Raw genomic sequence first — 19249 nt, forward strand, 5'->3', positions numbered from 1 at the left:
TACGAATATGATTATCCAAAACTAAACGAAATACTGAAAACAATATGGTTGGTATGCAGGGAATGTACAACGATAGTAGAAAAATCATCTCACTAACTCACAATTGGAATCTGGTGCACAAAATACACATTTGGAATGAAAGACTTTTAATCCTATCACTCAAATAATCATTTGGAACTACTATGAATTTGGAGAACCGGTCATAAAGTTAAAACCAGCCAGAGGGGCAAGGACAGGGATGGGTACTACCGGTGCGGTAGGCGATTGCGCACTGGTAGTGGTTGCCAGATTGTGCAATTCGTGTGTGGCTGTTACAGTGCCAGTCCTTTGGGTGGTGAGATTTTTTTTCTTCAATTTTTCATGCCCAGAAGCAAAATCTTGCGAGGGGACGCATGCTCTTGCACAAAATCTCACATGTGTCTGTCCCCTCGCAAAACTTAGGCACATTTTTGCTTCCTGCACATGCCCAGAAGCAAAATAATGCTGAGGACACCTGCACAAACCTGAGATGACTTAAGCTGCACATGTAGCGCACCGGTAGCAGCAAGTAAGAGCATTCGGCCCCTGGGTAGGGAGTATTGTTTTTTACTCTTTTATACTGGGTTGTTATTGTTTGTAAGCTACCCAGAATTACTGAGAGTGAGTGGGTGGCCATATAAATCTGAGTAAAGACAACCCGTTCAGCACTATTACAACTTGAACAATTACTCAACAGATAGCTGGTAAGTTAGGACTATCTGTACACTCCTGCCATTCTTCATTTGTCCGTCTTAGGAACATCTGCCCCTCATTCTCTTCTGAGTCAGTCTGGTAGGACTTGCAGGGAGATGTATGTGTATGTAAATATTATTTTATGCGAGTTGATGACCAAAAGAGAAATGTTACTGCTATAGTAGTTGCATAATTTAGTGATTTAATTATAAATGTTTAAACTTTTAGCCTTCTATTACAGTACAGTATTTATATTTATATTTATGGTATGCTTTAGTTCATTTTATTTTTATTAACCAACCCGTATTTTTCAGAGTATAAGGCGCACCTTTTTTCTCCCTAAAAGAGGCAAAAATTTTCAGTGTGTCTTATATTCTGAATGTAGCTTTTTGGGGGGAAACTGTTTCAGCCCTAACATGCTGCTAACGATCTTCCCAGCTCTTACCTTGCAGGCTCTTTCATTGTTTCTCTCTCTGCAAAGAATGTTTTCCAAGCCCCTAAGTCTTTGCAGGGTTTTTTTCATTGCTCTACTTGCTCTGAATGTTTTTTTCCAGTCCTAACCAGGTGTTTCCAGCTCTTAGCTGCTTGCAAGTTCTTTCATTGTTAACTCTCTGCAAAGAAAGTTTTCTGAGCCCTAAGTCTGTACAGGCTTTTTTTCATTGCTCTATTTGTTCAGAATGTTTCTTTCCAGCCCTAACTAGATACTAATAATGTTCCCAGTTCTTACCTGCTTGCAAGCTCTTTCATTGTTACTCTCTCCAATAAGGTTTATTTTTAAGCCTTAACCAGGGGATAAAATAATGTGCTGAAGCTGACCAAACTAAGGACGCCAGATGAATATCTGGTAGGAAGATATTTTTCCCTTTTTTCCTCCCAAAAACTAAGGTGTGTCTTCTGAAAAATACGGTATTTAAAATATTTTATAAAATCTATAAAAAACATCATTTGAAGTATGTAATTAGGTTCCCATAACTATGTATTATAGTCATTAACCGTAATAAAGATTTTAGATTTTATAAAGTTTTAGTGGATTCATGTTGGGAAAATGAATGGGTTTGAATATGTACACAATACTTTGAAGATGTCTCAATCTCTTTATTATAGTATAGGTAGTCCTTGAAGTATGACCACAATTGAGCTCAAATTTTCTATTGCAAATGAAACAGTTAAGTGAGTTTTGCGCCATTTTATGACCTTTCTTGACACAATTGTTAATCGCTGGAGTTGTTAAATTAATAACACAGTTGTTAAATGACTTAGTCTTTGATCACATGATCCCGGGATACTTCAACTATCCTACAGGCATGCTAGTTACCAAACATCCAAAGTTTGATCACCTGACCATGGGGATGTTGCAATGGTCGTAAATGGAAATTAGTCATAAATCATTTTTTTCAGTGCTGTTGTAATTTCAAAACTGTCCCTAAAGGAATTATTGTAAGACAAGATCAACCTATATTGTAATTCATTAAGTGATCAGATGGAAGTACATTTAATTTAATACTGTTTCTCTTTGAAAAGGTGTGTAAACAGATATGGCTAGGATTATTTGATGATAGATCATCAGCAATTCCAGACTTCCGGGACCCTCAAAAAGTCAAAGAGTTTCTACAAGAGAAATATGAAAAGAAAAGATGGTTGGTACACATTTCCCTATAATTATGTTATCAAACTTTTTATAATAAGAATTTGTCTTATAATAGTATAGAACATTTCCTATTCTATTTCCAGTGGAATGCCTAAACATATATTTGTTTTATTTGTATCAATATTACATTGTGGAGGTATTACTGGAAAATTTCTTACCAAAGTCAAATTCAAAATTGCCTTTGTCATGCATATTACAGCACCTCTACTGATTTTTACTACTATAAGCACTGCCATTATTACTTTCCTCTAGTAACCACCAATTAGCTCACCCTGTTTCCCCCAGGGTTAAAAGGCATTGTGAGCAAAAGTACTAAACTTTTAACTAATTGGCCAAGTCCAATGTTTGACTTTTACTTAATTTCTTGAGCAAATTATTGTTCGTTGTTCAGAACATGACAGTGTCCAATTGAATGGATTTCCTGATGCTGTTTCCCTGGAATATCTCTTAACAACCCCCACTCGTTTTGCTGCACTTTTCACAAGCTTAGATGAGAAATATTTTGCTTTCTTTTTATAACTTAACGGCCTTCCTGCCCCCAATCATGTCTTATTTGATTGCCTCCATTTTAGGGATATTAATGTATAACATATTTTTGACTTAACATTGAAAGGGTTGTATTTATTCACAATGTACTTTTTTCCTTTAAATTGTAATAAAATTCTTGGCTGAAGCAATTCTTAACAGCTGAAATTTTTCTTTTCCAGTTTAAGTTAAATGTATTTCTTAAGTCGATATTTGTTGCTAATACCTATTTTGCTCAGCTTGTAATAGGAGAATTTTGCTCAGCTTGTAATAGGAGATCTTATTTAGGTACTACACATAAACACACAGGGTTCCAATTGTAGAAGTTGAATTTCATCCAGCTAGATTATATTACCTTTATTTACATTCACTATTTACCTTGATGTACCTGGTACATTTATGATTTGTTTTAGACCAGTTACATCTACTATTCAGTACATTTCAATTACTGTATATGCCAGTTAATATTTAAAATATTTGTTCGTACTGTTTTTCTTACATTATAGTTATTATAACAAAGTAAGGTTATAATTGCTTAAGCCATATGATTAATTTAAGTTCTCTAAAGCCTAGAATAGCATTGTGACATCATCCTTTATTAATGATTGATTTGGGGATGTAATAATAAATACAAATGTTTTAATTTGGCATTTTAGGTATGTTCCTCCAGAACAAGCAAAAGTTGTGGCTTCTGTCCATGCATCCATATCTGGATCATCTGCTAGTAGTACAAGCAGTACTCCAGAAGTTAAACCACTTAAATCTCTTTTGGGAGAGTCTGCACCAGCATTGCACTTGAATAAAGACACACCTACACAAGTAAGTAACGTATCTTTTAAAAGTGTCTATCTACTCAACAATTCTATTCAGTTCTACTTTATATTTCTGTTAACAATGTTAACAGAACAAAACTATGTTTTTTTCTGTAGTTACAATATCACTCATTTCCTTTAGTTCTTCGTCCTTCAGTAATCTGTTCCTTTAGGGGTTTTATTTTTTCCACCTATATTTTGTTGAGTTTTTACTTAAAAGTCATTCCCTATTCTTTTTCTAAGCTTCTATAGTACTGAAATATTTTCTCAGCTTCCTAGTCTTTGGTCTCCTTAATTTTTCACATACTTCTGTTTCCTCAATTATCTTCACTAGAGTCTGGAAGTGAATTATATTTCTCACGAGAGTGTTTGAATGTTTCGTGCAATTTTGCATTACTGTACTCTACTGATGACTGCCAGATCTGTAGCAAATCTGAGTGCTTTAATTAAATTGCCTTGTCTGGATGAAAAATAAGTTGACTGATAAAAGTGTTGTTTTTTTATATTAGAAACGATACTCTGGTTTATTCTAGTTACTCTAATTCATGCTTGTTTAACCCACTGCAATTTGTTTACAGTCTCCTGTTACAATTCGGTCTCATGGGCAGTCACAAGAAAAGAAGCAATTTGATCTTCTCAGTGATCTTGGTTCAGACATATTTGCTGCTCCTGCTCCACATACCACAGCTACTGCAAATTTTGCAAATTTTGCACATTTCAACAGTCATACAGGTAATTTTATTTACTATCTTAGGTTTGACAATGATAAATACTGAGATTGAGCTAATTTGTATGGCCATTTGTTTAATGATTAAATTATCCCAAATGTAGGTTATCACTGAAGGTTATTAATAATTAAAGTTTATAGAAACCTAAAAATAAAATAGGAAATACGTCACGAAAACCAAATTTACTGGCTTCTGTAATATTGTCAAGGATTTGAGAAAAAAGAAGAGATAGTCAAATTTGTTTCAGTAGAGACCAAACATTGTAACATTTAAAATTATGAGATTATGGGCTTCCTAAATATAATAATCTAAGTATACAATTTTTAAGCTATTTAGCTAAAAGATAAAATGTACAGTGCATTATCATAGGTCCCACAGAGTTGGCCTTCTCCGGGTCCCGTCGACTAAACAATGTCGTTTGGCGGGACCCAGGGGAAGAGCCTTCTCTGTGGCGGCCCTGACCCTCTGGAACCAGCTCCCCCCGGAGATTAGAACTGCCCCTACCCTCCTTGCCTTTCGTAAACTTCTTAAGACCCACCTCTGCCATCAGGCATGGGGGAACTGAGACATCTCCCCCGGGCCTATACATTTTATACATGGTATGTTTGTGTGTATGTTTGCTTTTAATAATGGGGTTTTTAGTGTTTTTTAAATTATTAGATTTGTTTTTACATTGTCTTTATTATTGCTGTGAGCCACCCCGAGTCTACGGAGAGGGGCGGCATACAAATCTAATGAATGAATGAATAAATGAATAAATAAATAAATAGGAACTAATTGACAAAGTATGAATAATTTATAATTAAAATGATTAAAACTACATATGGTAATGAATTAAAATTTATAAATAAAACAATAGTTATATGCTATTGTGAAAGTAACAAAATATTCAGTACTAAATATTCAGTAAAGAAGAAACATGAAAATAATGAAGCATTATACGCTAATAGGCTAAAAATTAATACTCTTAAGATGAATGAGAAGGTGAAACATGGTAGTTAGAAATATAACCATACAGTTTAATAAGTAGCTTATTAATTTTAATGAATTCTTACCAGCAATGAGTTTCATGTTAATTTTATATTGGGCAAGTTTAAATCAGAAATAATTACAAATACAGTACAGAATTAATTTGGCCAAGAAGGTATGTAAATATTGAGGACCAAATTTTCCATCTCTATAAAATGAGCAACATAGTGCTTATTTGATAGTGTTAAGATTAACTCACACAGTCATACAGGCTCTAAGAAACAAGCTTTCCCGTATCTGTCATGCTCTTGGACCTTTCTGTCCTTGAGAACTACTAGCTATCCAAGACAAATCCCAAGGGTGATTTTGTCCTTTAATAATTGGCAAAAAGAAGATTTGGACTCTTGATTACATCAGTTTGGTGATTGTCCTTTATTGTTTTCAAGGTGTTCTAGATTACTCAAGTGTTCTAGATTACTCATAATTAATTAATTAATTCAACTTGTATGTCCCCCAGCTCCTGAGGGACTCTGGGTGGCTAATAATCTAAAGGAAAGCAGGTGGGAAGGATAGAACCTTAAGAGTGGTAATAGTGGTCACACATTTGATATATTTGAGCATATTAGCAATATTAACCGAGAAATCAATAAACAATAAATAATAATGGGAGCATTCTTGTCACTCTGTTGCTTTATATGACTCCTTTATAGGCATCCATGCATGCATACATACATACATACATACATACATACATACATATTAAAATAACTGATCAAGCGCAGAATCCTTCATGTTTTATAAAAAATCTAATGCTAGAACTGTCAAAAAATATGTTTAACATGTCAAATGCTTATTTTCCTATTAATTCCTCTTGATTCTGACTGAAAATTTTAAAATCAGTTGTAGGATTGGAATAAAACCTTCCCTGTGTGTTTGTGTGTGTTTTGGAATGGGTGGGAGGATTGTAATTAATAATTAATAATAATAATTTATTAGATTTGTATGCCGCCCCTCTCCAAGGACTCAGGGCGGCTCACAGCAGAATAGCAATACAATATAAGACAAATATAATGATAAAGAAAAACTGAGTTAAGAAACTCCTAACATTAAAAACAATAAACACAACACAATCATACCATACTCAAGTCTTGCTAGTCAGAGGGGGGGAGACATCAATCCCCCCAATGCCTGGTGACATAAATGGGTCTTTAACATCTTGCAGAAGGTGAGGAGGGTGGGGGCAGTTCGAATCTCTGGTGGGGAGTTGATTCCAGAGGGTCGGGGCCGCCACAGAGAAGGCTCTTCCCCTAGGTCCTGCCAGACGACATTGTTTAGTCGACGGGACCCGGAGAAGGCCAACTCTGTGGTTCCTGGCTGGGGCTCCTGCGCCTGTTCCCTGTTGCCTCCTGAGACACGTTGGGGGCCCAGAGGCTGCGGAGAGCAGCCGGAGGACCCATGGGGGAGGAGTACGGAGGGAGAAAGCCGGTCTTGGGAAGTTGGGAGGAGATGAGAGAAGGAGAATCTGCAGGCAGGCAGGCAGGCAAGGGAAAGCCAGTCTTTGGAGGAGTGGAGGAGGATTTCTCTCTGTCCAAGAAGTTGGGTAGGGGGAGAAATGGCTCCCGCAGCGGGAGCAGGAGAGGCGAAGAGCAGCAGCAGCGGCGGAAGGGCAAACCTGGCGACTCTTGGAAATGGGGAGGAGGCTGAGAGGGACGGGAATCTCCATGGGGGAAAAGGCAGGCAGGGAGGCATGTTCCCCATGGCTGCACCACTCTGCGCGGCACTTGAAAAGTGCTGCACAGAGATTTCTTATTGCCTGCACCTCCGCGCTCCAGCACACCTTATAGGGAACAGTGGCCGCAACTGGTGCACCAGACGAACCTGGGCAAACGCCCTCCTCACCACAGCCGAAAGATGATGTTCTAATGTTAACTGTGGATCGAGGAGGACGCCCAATTTGCGGACCCTCTCCGAGGCCGTCACCCAGCGGTTTCATGTAGATATTAAATAGTAGGGGGGAGAGGACTGACCCCTGAGGCACCCCACAAGAGAGAGACCTCAAGGTCAACCTCTGACCTCCCACTAACACCGACTGCGATCGGCCAGAGAGGTAGGAGGAGAACCACTGTAAAAGAGTGCCCCCCACTCCCAACCCCTCCAGCTGCCGCAGAAGGATACCATAGTTGATGGCATTGAAAGTCACTGAGAGGTCAAGAAGCACCAGGACAGAGGATAAACCCCTGTCCCGTGCCCGCCAGAGATCATCTTTTTTAAAAGCATTTTCTGCTCAGAGTTCTGGTGTCTGAGTCTCAGAGATGCTTGAATGACAGAGGAAAAGGGGTTTTTTTCCCTTTTTTAACTTGGGGCTACTCAGCTATGGAGATAAATTTAAAAAAATAAAGTGGGCTCTTAAGCATCCTCCCATTCTTTCCTAGAAACACTTTAATGTGTGAGTTAACCTGGATGATATGGATTTTTCTGTTGGTGTTACTAGATCCTTGTAAGGCCTCTCTTCCATGTCCCCCATTCACATGGAATCTGTTACCTGATTAAATAATGAATTGTTGGTGCTATTATATTTTTAAAAAGAAATCTGAGAAAGAAGATGCCTCACATAAGTCATTAAAGTTTTCAATGATCTGAATCATTTATGTTGAAGTCAGTAGTTAACTAATATTAATAATTATATTAGGTGTTTAGCTATTGTTTTAACTTTTTGTAAGCTGCCCAGAATCATTTGTTCTATGAAGTAGATGTCTATATAAATTAAATAACTAAATTAACAAATAAATGCATATTCTGTGCATTCTGTTTAGTAGTTTTATTTTGATTAAACATTTTACTTTTCTGAACTATTATGTAAAATGGTTTTTCCAAATTTTTGTAATCTAGAAAGACTGTTAATTATAATACAATGCATATGAAGTTTCAGCCTTTAGTTACATATTTTAAAAGGATAAGAATGTAATCATAATATTCTTTACTCTTACAAGAGTTCTAGAAGGCAGGTCTTTACTTTGGTGATGAGTTGATAGTACAGTTATTTACTATTTAGTTATTTGATTATTTAGTTATTTAGTGAACACAGTTGACACCAGCAACTTGGTCATTAAATGAAGTAGTCACTAAGTCAAACTGATTTTTTTCTGTGGTCTTAACTCAGCTTTCTTATAAATGCAAGGATTAAACATAATTACTTTTACTGCTATAATTGCAAAGGGTCACCAAATTAGGCAGTTGCTAAAAGAGGACTCTGTAATTGAGTGGGATTAAATCTTTAGCTACAGTAGTTGCAGGTTACAATTCATATAGCTATAGAGTAGTGAATGCCCTTTTTTAAGGAAGAGCATTAATTTTGATGTTGGTGATATTTGCAAGATATTTCATAGAATTGTTGTAATTGGTTGGATGATGAATCAATTTCAGATTATTATTATTATTATTATTAATATTAATTGCATCTCTTCCTCCCTCCCCCCTTTCAGAGATTGGAGAGGAAGTGGTTCTATTCCCAGAAATTAGGTTGGGAATTCCAGGCACAGTGTAAACAGCTTGCAATACTCTCTTGTAATCTCGTAATCCTTCAATCTCTCTTTGTAGTGGGTGAGGAAGAGAAAAATAAAGTGATTTCTGTGGGAATCTCTCTTTTACCTGACCCTTCCCCTTATTGCAGAGATTAGAGAGTACTGCTCTTCTACATTGAAAATATTGTATTGAAAATATTGTGATTATACTGGCAGCAGAAAGAATCAGGAAAAGGATAGGACACCAGTGTGATCAAATATTCCTGATGTAAGTAAGTAAACAGGCACTGGAACATTCCAAAGGGCAGAGTAGTTTTTAGGAGGTGAACAAAAACTTAAGGTGTAAAACTGAGTAGTTTTGTCTCTTTCCAGCTGGTATGTTATTTCCCATTTAGTCGTTGCTTTGCTTAGTGGCTGAGTTGCAGATTCCAATTCATATTGTTAGGTGAGAACTGCCTTATTCCTATTCTGATACCCTGCGAAGAGTAACAAAACTTGGTTTCTTTGCATTAATCTTTCCATTGGCAGCTAACAGCATTTTTATTCAGATGTGTTTTATAGGTGAATATAATGGTTTTTAAGCATTGTTTTTGATGGTGTATATTTATTAATATTCTTTATGTTTTAATTTTGAAAGTTATTAATCTGTTTATATTTTAACTAAATGTTACATTATCAATGTTAATACAATATATTACATACTTACACTCTTAGATACTGTGAAGTAATTAGCTGACAGTAACTCTTTAGTAAAATGAGAGGCTTTTCCCATCTAGATTGAACAATCCAGTAAACTCTCAAGTTTATAGGAGCATTTACTTATGCAAATGATTATAATGTATTGTTGTTTAAAAGCATTTTGGATTTCTTTATTTCATTGTGTGATATATTAAAAGTAGTTATTGTAGTCACGAGTAATTTTCTATTTGTGCAGTGTTTCCAAATTTGAAAATGATTTTCCTTTAAAAAATTACTTTCTTTATGCAATTACATACATAGTTTGCTTTATTGTCATATGCCTTCAATGTTTTATGTTTGTTATTAAAACAATGAATACTTAGAAGCCAAAATCAATAGAGTTACACTTGAGAAGCTCAATAATATATGAATACTAGTGGTTTAACAATTCCATTCATGCATCGTGGAGAGAAGTATAGAATTTCTCATTTTCTCGAAGTGGCAGTTCGGCAATATTTGTAAAACCATTAATTCTCACATCTTTATCATAATATACTTAAAATTCTTTATTGGAATTAGCCAAGTGTGACTGGACACACAAGACATTTGTCATTGGTGTATATGCTCTCAGTCTACATAAGAAAAAATAAAATATATTTGTCAAGAATCATAAGATACAACACTTAGTAATAGTCCTAGGATATGTACCAGAGACAAATTCCTTGTGTGTCCAGTCATACATGGCCAATAAAGAATTCTATTCTATTCTATTCTCTTCAAATTGTAACATACATATCATAATATAAATCATAATATACTTCAAATCAAATTGTCTCAGTTAAAATATGTCATGTAGCCTAGATTTCACATATAATACTGAACTGTAAACTCTTTTTTATGACACTGTAGTCCCTATACTAACTATCCATCCATGCATCCATCCCCTGGTGGAGCAGTGGTTAGAATACAGTATTGCATGTGAACTCTGCCTACAGCTCTGAGTTCAATCCTGATAGGCTTGAGGTTGACTAAGCCTTCCATCCTTCTGAGGTTGGTAAAATGAGGAATCAAGATTATTGGTGGCAATATGTTGATTCTGTAAATCACTTAGGACTATAAAACACTATGGGTCAGTATATAGTTGAAGTGCTATTGTTATTGCTATTACTGTACCTTACTCTGGGTAGGCGTCAGGAAGGGCATCTGTCCAGGATAGAGGTAAGTGTAGAGTCACTCTAACTCTACCCCGAAACTTGATCAATAATAAATTTTAATTTAATTTAATTTATTAAATTTATAGGCCGCCCAACTTCTGACGGACTCTGGGCAGTGTACAACAATAAAACAATATGCAACCATTTAAAACCCCAATACTAAAAACATTAATCACTTCTAGGCCGGAGCTAGGTGCTATTGCTCAACGGGCCAGGCCTGCTGGCAGAGCCAGATTTTTAAGGCTTTCCGTAAGGCCAGGAGGATGGGGGCAGTATGGACCCCACAAATGTTATTGTCAGGCTGAAGCCTTTGTTATTTTGTTTTGAATTAGAACGGTATGTGAATTCATCTTAAATAATAGATTTATGATTTGGAAAGCACACCTAGAGCCATTTTGGTAAACTAAAAAACAACACTCTTGTGCCTTAGCAACATGTATAACTTGTTTTTTTTAAATTAGTTTGTAGGGTTTCAGAAAGAAAATAGGTAATAACCAGGGTATAGTATAATAATGGGATAACAAAATGGTATTTTCATTTTTGTTGACAGATATTAGATCTGATATTAGATTAGATTTATATATAAATAGAATTAAAAGAATAGCAATTTCCATGTAGGGTAGGTTTGCAAAATATATATAAAAATGTTTGTCCTGTACATTGTACTTTCAAGTGGTATAATTATCCTAAAGTATAATTATATAATTATCCTATTCTGTTCAGTTTATCTTTGTTTTCATATCATTAACATATTTTTGTTCATTTGCACTTTACAGCGCAGAACTCTGCAAACGCAGGTTTTGCAAACTTTGATGCATTTGGACAGTCAAGTGCTTCGAGTAATTTTGGTGGTTTCCCCACAGCAAGTCAGTCTGCTTTTCAGCACCAAAATACAGGTAGAAATGCTCTGATGTTGTTAATTCCTTTAATATAAACTAATCTGGACACTATAGTTGGAATATTTCTTCGATCTTGTATCTACTTCTCTTAACACACATAATCTGAAGCTCTGGGGAAACCTGAAAAATGAATGTTCCTTTTCTTTTGCTTTACTTGATGTGGGTTATGTTCATGCATGAAGTTTTTATATTATAGCTTCTGAATTACTCCTACACATGATGTAAATACTATTTTTTGGAAAAAATAATACATCTTATCTTAAGATGAGTCTTTTTTTTCTCATGCAAGATAAATTGGTTTGGCTAAAACTACCTCATGTGTAAGGACTTTTGCTTTCTTCTTCTTCTTCTTTATTTGTTTTATGCTTTAATAATTTTTCCTGGAATGTAAATTGGTATGTCTTGATCTATGGTTGATCACTTTTCTGTTTCATTTTCCTTGTTTAAAAATGCTTAAGATTTCTTTTACATTTTTTGTTTTTCCTTTCTGTTAATTTTAACCCCTCACACAATTTCTGGCTGTCCAGCGTTCAGAACGCTTTCATCTAGCTGCAGTTTTGGTGACTTTACTACTTCTGCTTTTCCTGGCCAGGCTATGCGCAGTAAGTTCCACCAAGGTGGGAAACTCAGCTCATTTAACTTATAGTACAATTTTTCCAATGTGTCATATTCAGGTGTTCTTACTTGTTCTTCTTCAAAAGATACTATCTAATAGTACATGCTTGCTACTGGTATATTGGTTTACTTGCACTTGAGAATTATCCCACCAAATATAGAGAGTAAAAGTCATAGTTACAATTGTTTTCTTTATGCAAATAAGTGGAAAATATAATACAATTTTTAATATTCATAAAAGTCTAAAACATTTCAGGATACTGTATAATGTAGCTCAATTTTGATGTAACGTTGATTCTACATTCCAGCTTCCTGTGCTGGTTTCTGTGCCTGTATTTGGATCTGCAGAGGCTCAGCCTCTTGGCAGTTGTTACCAAATGCCAGTTCCTCTTCCTCCACAATCTGATAATGAATGAGAGGATCAGTATAGAGTGTATCACCAAAACGTTGCACACTGAGGGAGGGTTTGTTCCCACAAGGCATGCATGACTCAGGGCAAGTACAGTGGAGTTATCATAATTAACCAAGAGACTTGGTGGCTTTTAGCAGCACTGCTCTACAGATAACTGTGTATGAAACCTGTTGATAATGATAGTTGTCTGTAGAGATCAAATGGGATTTCTGCTATGTTCATCATCCCTGCCTAATATGAGCTGTTTTATGCTATGGCCAAGTTGCTAGTAGAATTCCCAAAATTTAGCACTTGGGTGATTAGAGGCTTTAATTTGCCTTTCCTGGTACAAGATGAGATTGGCTTGGGAGTCCATAGCCACTGAGCATTTTCCCCAGATTACCAAAGGTAGCAGTCATGGTTTTATAGAACTGTTCTGTCAGACAGATGCAGTTGAGGGATGTTACTGTCTGCTCTGTACCACAGAATAGAAGAATCCATCTGATTGGTCTGTGCCAGGTGCTTGATGGATCCTTTTGGGTTTCAGAGAAATTTAGAGTCTTCTCTGAAGCTCTGCTCAGATCAACTGAGGCTTTCTTCATTGCTTGGAACAAGGTGGTGGCAACACCCTTGTACATATGTGCCTATGAGATTCTGCTGCGGATTTTGAAAAGTTGCTTGTTTTTAAAGTAACTGGCGGTTGAAATGGAAAAAGAGAACCCTGGGGAAAAACAGAAAGCATTTATTCAGGATTACCTCATGGTGATAAGAGCAGCTAAGCATAATTATTTTTCTGCTCTTTATCATGTCTACAAACAAGGTGATCTGATCCCTCCTGGGCAAAGATAGATCTGAGGAACATTGGCAGAGATCTGTGAAGTCTATTTGGCACATATTTTGGATAGTCTCTTGGAGAGTGGTGGCATACAAATCTAATAAATAATATAATAATAATCCACTCTGAATTGGCTCAGCTGTTCAGGTCCTTTGTGATTGTGTATGACATAGTTTGGCATGTGTTTGTGATATTTCTGATAAAATGAATAGGGGCATTGGGGTAGAGCTACCTGAATATTAGATTTATGTATTATTTATTTATTATTTATGATTCAACTTCTATGCCGCCCAATCCCAAAGGACTCAGGGTGGACTATTTGACTATTAGGGTTGACACCATGACCCTCATGGTTGGTCAAGAGTTCCTAGGGGATGGTGAATGCATCCTTTAGGGAGGAGATGATTATCACTAGAAGGTTCCTGGGAAGGTAGTTGTGTTTCAGATCAGGATATAGTGCTGAAAACGTATTGATCCATGTGTATATGATTTTTAGTGGGATCAGTAAGGAGACGGCGCATCCATGCTGACCCTCCCTGATCTTTCAATGGTTTTCAAATACTTTAGCAGATAATGTCCCTCTGGATTGACTTCAGAAACTTAAGGTTTGGGGGAAGTTAGTTGTCGTTTCTCTGGGACCATTTCAAGCTGATGGCCAGTGGAGGAAGAGGCCTAGCCCTAGCGCTTTGCTTTGCAATATCTTTGGGGTTTTAAACTCTCATATCTTATTTATATGAAGCTGCTTGGTAGAATCAGCCATAGGTACAGGGTTAATATCAATTAGATGATGACACACAGCTATCCATCTCTGACAGGGACTGGACAAGTAGTGCTCTCAGTTTTTCCCAGTGTTTGGAGGCTAAGACAGATGTGTGTGCTTCAAGTCAGCTGCGGTAAGACTAAATGGCTGTGATTTTTAGTATCCCTGAAGCTGGATGCTTTCTGTCTTGAGTTCTAAATGGAGTTCTACTTTTCTACTAAGAACTAGCATGTACTTTGAAGGTCTTCTTGTACTCATAGTTCTTGTTTGAAGAACAGGTGATTACAGTGGCCAAAGGGATATTTGCACAGCTACATCCTATTCACTACAATTTGTTCATAATACAGCAGCATAGGTGGTGATGGGTGCACCATTGTATGTACATGTAATACCGCTATTCATGAACTGCACTGGCTTTGGGGTATAATTTGTGATACTGGTTATTGCTTATAAAGCTTTTCATAACACAGGTCCAAGTTGAGATTGCATATCTCTTTCTCGGTCTGCCAATCCTATGAGATCCAAGAGAGTGGACATACTTTAGATTTCCTCTGTGAACTATGTCATCTAATGTTATTTATTTATTTATTAATCAGATTTGTATGCCGCCCCTCTCCGCAGACTCGGGGCGGCTACCGGCAATAATAATACAATGTAAACAAATCTAATATTTAAGTTAATTTAAAACCCCAATTTAGAAACCAATCATACTGTGACCCTTCTCTGTCACAGGACCTACCCTTTGGAATAATATGACCCTTGGGTACAGATGAGCCTGACTCTTGTTAGTTTTCTATAAAATTTTAAAACACTGCAACCCCCCCCCCTCCCAGGCATTAGGCCAGGATGTTGGATGACCCTAGTACAGGGGTGTCAAGCTTAAGACCCGGGGCCCAAATCTAGCCTGCAAGGTGCTTATTTCTGGCCCGCGGAGCCATCTTGGAAAAAGCTAAGGACTTGCCCACACTGCCTCTGCCAGCAAAAACAGAACTTGGGAGGGCTGCACTTGGCCTTTCAGAGGTCCATTTTCACTGGCTGAGAATTGCAAAAAACTGTTGCAGCTGAAAATAGAGTTTGGGAACCCATTTTCTCTGGCAGAGTGCTAGGGCCGCCACAGGTGTCCCCAACATGAGTGACGTTGAGCTGGCCATGCCCAGCCCCCTAAGGTCAAACACAACCCTGATGCAGCCCTGAATGGAATCAAGTTTGACACCCTGGGTCTAGTAAATGTTTTTGGAAGTTGAAATGTTTTGACCTCTAAGTGTTGTTTTATGTTCCATTTTGCTATTGTTATTTTTGTTTACCTTCTTTTGTATTTCAATCCCAGGTTAGTTACCTAGAATCACAATTTTCTAATTAGGCGGTCTTATATATTGTGTAAATAAATAAAAAATGATATTCTGTGATTAAAGAGCCAATGTGATATAGTGTTAAGGTGTATAGTGAACAGGATGGAAACACCAGGTTCTAGTCCTTTCTTAAGCATAGAAATTGACTGGTAACCTTTGGGACAAGTTACTGTCTTTTAGCCTTTTAGTGGGAAAATGAAAACATATATCTAGCAACCTGCACTGAACCAACGTAATAGAATTTGAACCTGACTGTTAATAAAAAGACCTCCGTCCAGCAATAAATTGGTTTGGGTGATGTTATTGTTGCTATTTATTCTAGCATATTAATACATTATGTGTTTTGATGTAGAACCCAGTCTGGCCTTTCAAATATTTTTATAATTTCCTTACCCAATCTATAGCCAGCAATATAATCACTAAATTACAATTTCCAGTGGCTCATGCCATTGAGACTAATAGTGAAGATGCTAGGAGTTATAGTTTAATAGTATCTGAATGTCAGTTTTTCACGTCTTATTTTTATGGAAGAAGACTGCACATGCTAATCTCTTCAAAGGGAAAGAGAGCAGTGTAATCAAGTACCAACCACTAGCATTCACTTTTGGCAGTTTGAAGCTTAAAACACTGAATATTTGATTACCAGAAGTGGCAATGAGGATTTTGTTCTCTAATAATATAATTCACTCCTCTTTAGCTCTCTCTTCTGCTTTTAATTCTTCATAGTAATACAGAATTTAAAAATTTACAAAAAAGTTAAACCATGCTAAATTGATATGAAGTGATACATTTACTTCTTAATTTGATAGTTTAAAAAAAAATTAAATACATTTTGCTGTTTATTGGAATTTATCAAATATTGTTTTATTAAAGGAATTTCGATCTAAGTTGCAGAAAAAGACAAGAGCCTAAAACAAAACCATGTTTGTATGAAACATTGAGGCTAGTTTTGTTGTGACATATATTTCCTTCACTCTGCTCTGAGATTGATGGCTAGGGCATCAAGATTTGACATTTAATATGCCTGTTTTAACCAATCAGGATTTTGGAATAGAGAAACTATATTAAAGGTATGGCCCTATAGGTTCATTAGCACACATGGTCACCAGATAACATTTGAAAAGACTTTCAATGAGCTTGAAAACTTTTTAACTTATTTTGTTTCAGGTGGGAACGCTCGATCAGTGAATGCTAACTTTGCACACTTTGATAACTTCCCCAAATCCTCCAGTGCTGATTTTGGAGCCTTCGGTGGTTCTCAGAGCAACACAACTGCAGCCAGTAAAGCTGTAGAGAATAAACCATGTCTCCAGTCAGGAGATAAATATGCAGCTCTTGCTAATTTAGATAATATCTTCAGCACAGGGCAAGGTACTAATTCTTATTCTTTGACCTGTTCTCTTCACTATTTATCATGGCTATAGTTTGTTCTGTGATGTACTATTAAAATCCATGAGATTTTTAGTAACTCCTATTACAAACAATCAATACCAGTGTTAATATAAAACTTGCACTATGTTACTTGCAAGTTTGAGACACTGGAATTTATGCAAACATAATTATTAATAATAAAAATATTAATATATACTATTTTTTCTTTGATATAATGCATCAGAGGCTATTTAGGTTCTACCAGTTATTGAATAAGTTATGTATCTGAAGCCCTGGGTCTTTTAAAATATAGTTGCTGTGAATAATTTCATCACCTGATAATTTTAGTAATCATAGGGGTTTGTGCCCGAATTCAAACAGCTTATTCTGTTTGTTTATAACATATTTTAACATTATTCATGATGAAATTGCTAAAAACAACAACAACACACCCTCTTATACAAGTAATCCTCACTATTGTGTTTAGTGATCAACTTTACAAAGTACTGAAAAAGTAACCTATTGCAGTTCCCCAGCAGTCGTGTGTTTGAGATTTAAGCAGTTGACAACCAGAGGGCATTTATGTCCATTTCAGCATCCTGGGTTGCATGATTTAACATGTAAATAGTTCTTAGCCAACATTTGACCAGACAATCAATGGAGAAGCCAGCAGTGAAATTGTGAAAGGTAAAAAGTGAGTTATGATCAGTTTTCATACTTATGACTATTGCAGCATCCCCACAGTCATGTGGCCAATTTAGGTGTTTGGCAACCGGCATAAATTTAAAATGGTTTCACTGTCCCGGGTCTTCAGATTTTCTTTTGCAACCTCCTTAGGAAGCTTCTGACAAGCAAAGTCAATGGGGAAGCCAGATTTGCAAGACTGCCTGATTCACTTTCAGTGAGTCACTTAACAACCATGACTAAAAGGTCGTAAAATAGGGCATGAGTCACTTAACAACTGCCTTGCTTTAACAATGGAAATGTTGGGCTCTCTTGTGGTCATATATCAATGACTACCTGTATATGGAGGTGAGTGTATATAGGTATATATATATAGACAGATCGATATACGTTTCTCAGGGCAGCTTACAGCTCTTCTTATTTGCAGTCTCCAACTGCAGTTTTGCAAGATTGGTTGTTTAATTAGCTTTGTTAAGTTGCCCTGTGTAGCTGTAAATCTATAAGCAAGATTACCTATTACCTAACCATATCAGCTATGATTTTTATAAATAAATAGTCCTTATCTGAAACTTATAGCAGTTCCTTCTTCCGGAATTTTATCTTAATTTAATTCAAGCAAGTGTACTTGTCAAATCAAGCATTTTTAAAGTATTGTGGATAATCAAGAAAAACAATCAAACTTGCTTAGTTTTGTACTTGCTGAAAGAAAGCCCTATAAATATATGACACATAAAATTCATCTTAGGGACCTAAAGAATCTTAAAGCATACCGGTAATTATAAAGCACCGACCAGTCATAATTTATACGATAATAAAGTTTAATAATCAAAAACTTGCAGTTTTAATACACAACACAATTATGTGGTTTATATGCTGTACCTACTCCCTTTTCCGAAATGGAATTTTGTTGATAGTATGTTACTGAAACAATTATAATCATGGTTTCATAGAGAACATTATATATATAATCTATAAAATATATTTAATGTGACAACCTTAAATATATTGCCGAAGTCTGCATTGAAAGAAAACAATTTTATTTCTTCTAGAATCATACCAGTGGGAATGAAATGTTTTTTGTTTGAAGTTTCCTGTTTCCAGTGTGCAATGATATTCTTCTTATTTTTTTGTACCATGAAGACAAAATCAACACATAGATGTTTATCCACATGGTTTTCGCCTTCTAACAAACCATTCAAATGTATTTGTTTGGCGCAGGCATTTCTTCACACAGTTACATGGATTTTTTTTAATCTGTTGCTGGATTATATAAATTATAATTATGTTTTATATGTTCAGTTTAATTGTACCAGTGAGAATTAAAGCTACGTGAAAGCCATAAAATGTATGCAGAGCCTACAGGATTGTCTAATGTACTTAATCATATACTGTCTGTAGTTGTGTGACATTAATTTAGAATTTTCCTGAGTAGGAACTCTTGTACAGCTTTTTTTTTCCTTCTCAAAAAGAGGCTGAGTGAAGAAAATACAGTAATACCTCGTCTTACGAACCTAATTGGTTCCGGAAGGAGGTTTGTAA

The 19249-nt window shown here is 36.1% G+C and overlaps 1 protein-coding gene across 9 annotated transcripts in view; it reads left to right on the forward strand.

The window, feature by feature from the left end:
* The window catches only part of AGFG1 (ArfGAP with FG repeats 1), a 33414-nt gene that overhangs the window by 4412 nt on the left and 9753 nt on the right, over nucleotides 1-19249 (forward strand). For 4 of the 9 annotated variants that reach the window (XM_070753319.1, XM_070753320.1, XM_070753323.1 and 1 more), the window contains exons 3-8: nucleotides 2233-2348; nucleotides 3541-3703; nucleotides 4275-4428; nucleotides 11583-11702; nucleotides 12233-12322; nucleotides 16823-17026. In XM_070753319.1, coding sequence (XP_070609420.1) covers nucleotides 2233-2348; nucleotides 3541-3703; nucleotides 4275-4428; nucleotides 11583-11702; nucleotides 12233-12322; nucleotides 16823-17026 — 847 coding nt within the window. The remainder of the gene's footprint in view (nucleotides 1-2232; nucleotides 2349-3540; nucleotides 3704-4274; nucleotides 4429-11582; nucleotides 11703-12232; nucleotides 12323-16822; nucleotides 17027-19249) is intronic. The other 5 variants (XM_070753321.1, XM_070753322.1, XM_070753327.1 and 2 more) reach the window with 2 other exon arrangements.

Source organism: Erythrolamprus reginae, chromosome 5 (genome assembly GCF_031021105.1).
Source record: "Erythrolamprus reginae isolate rEryReg1 chromosome 5, rEryReg1.hap1, whole genome shotgun sequence".
NCBI lineage: Eukaryota > Metazoa > Chordata > Lepidosauria > Squamata > Dipsadidae > Erythrolamprus > Erythrolamprus reginae.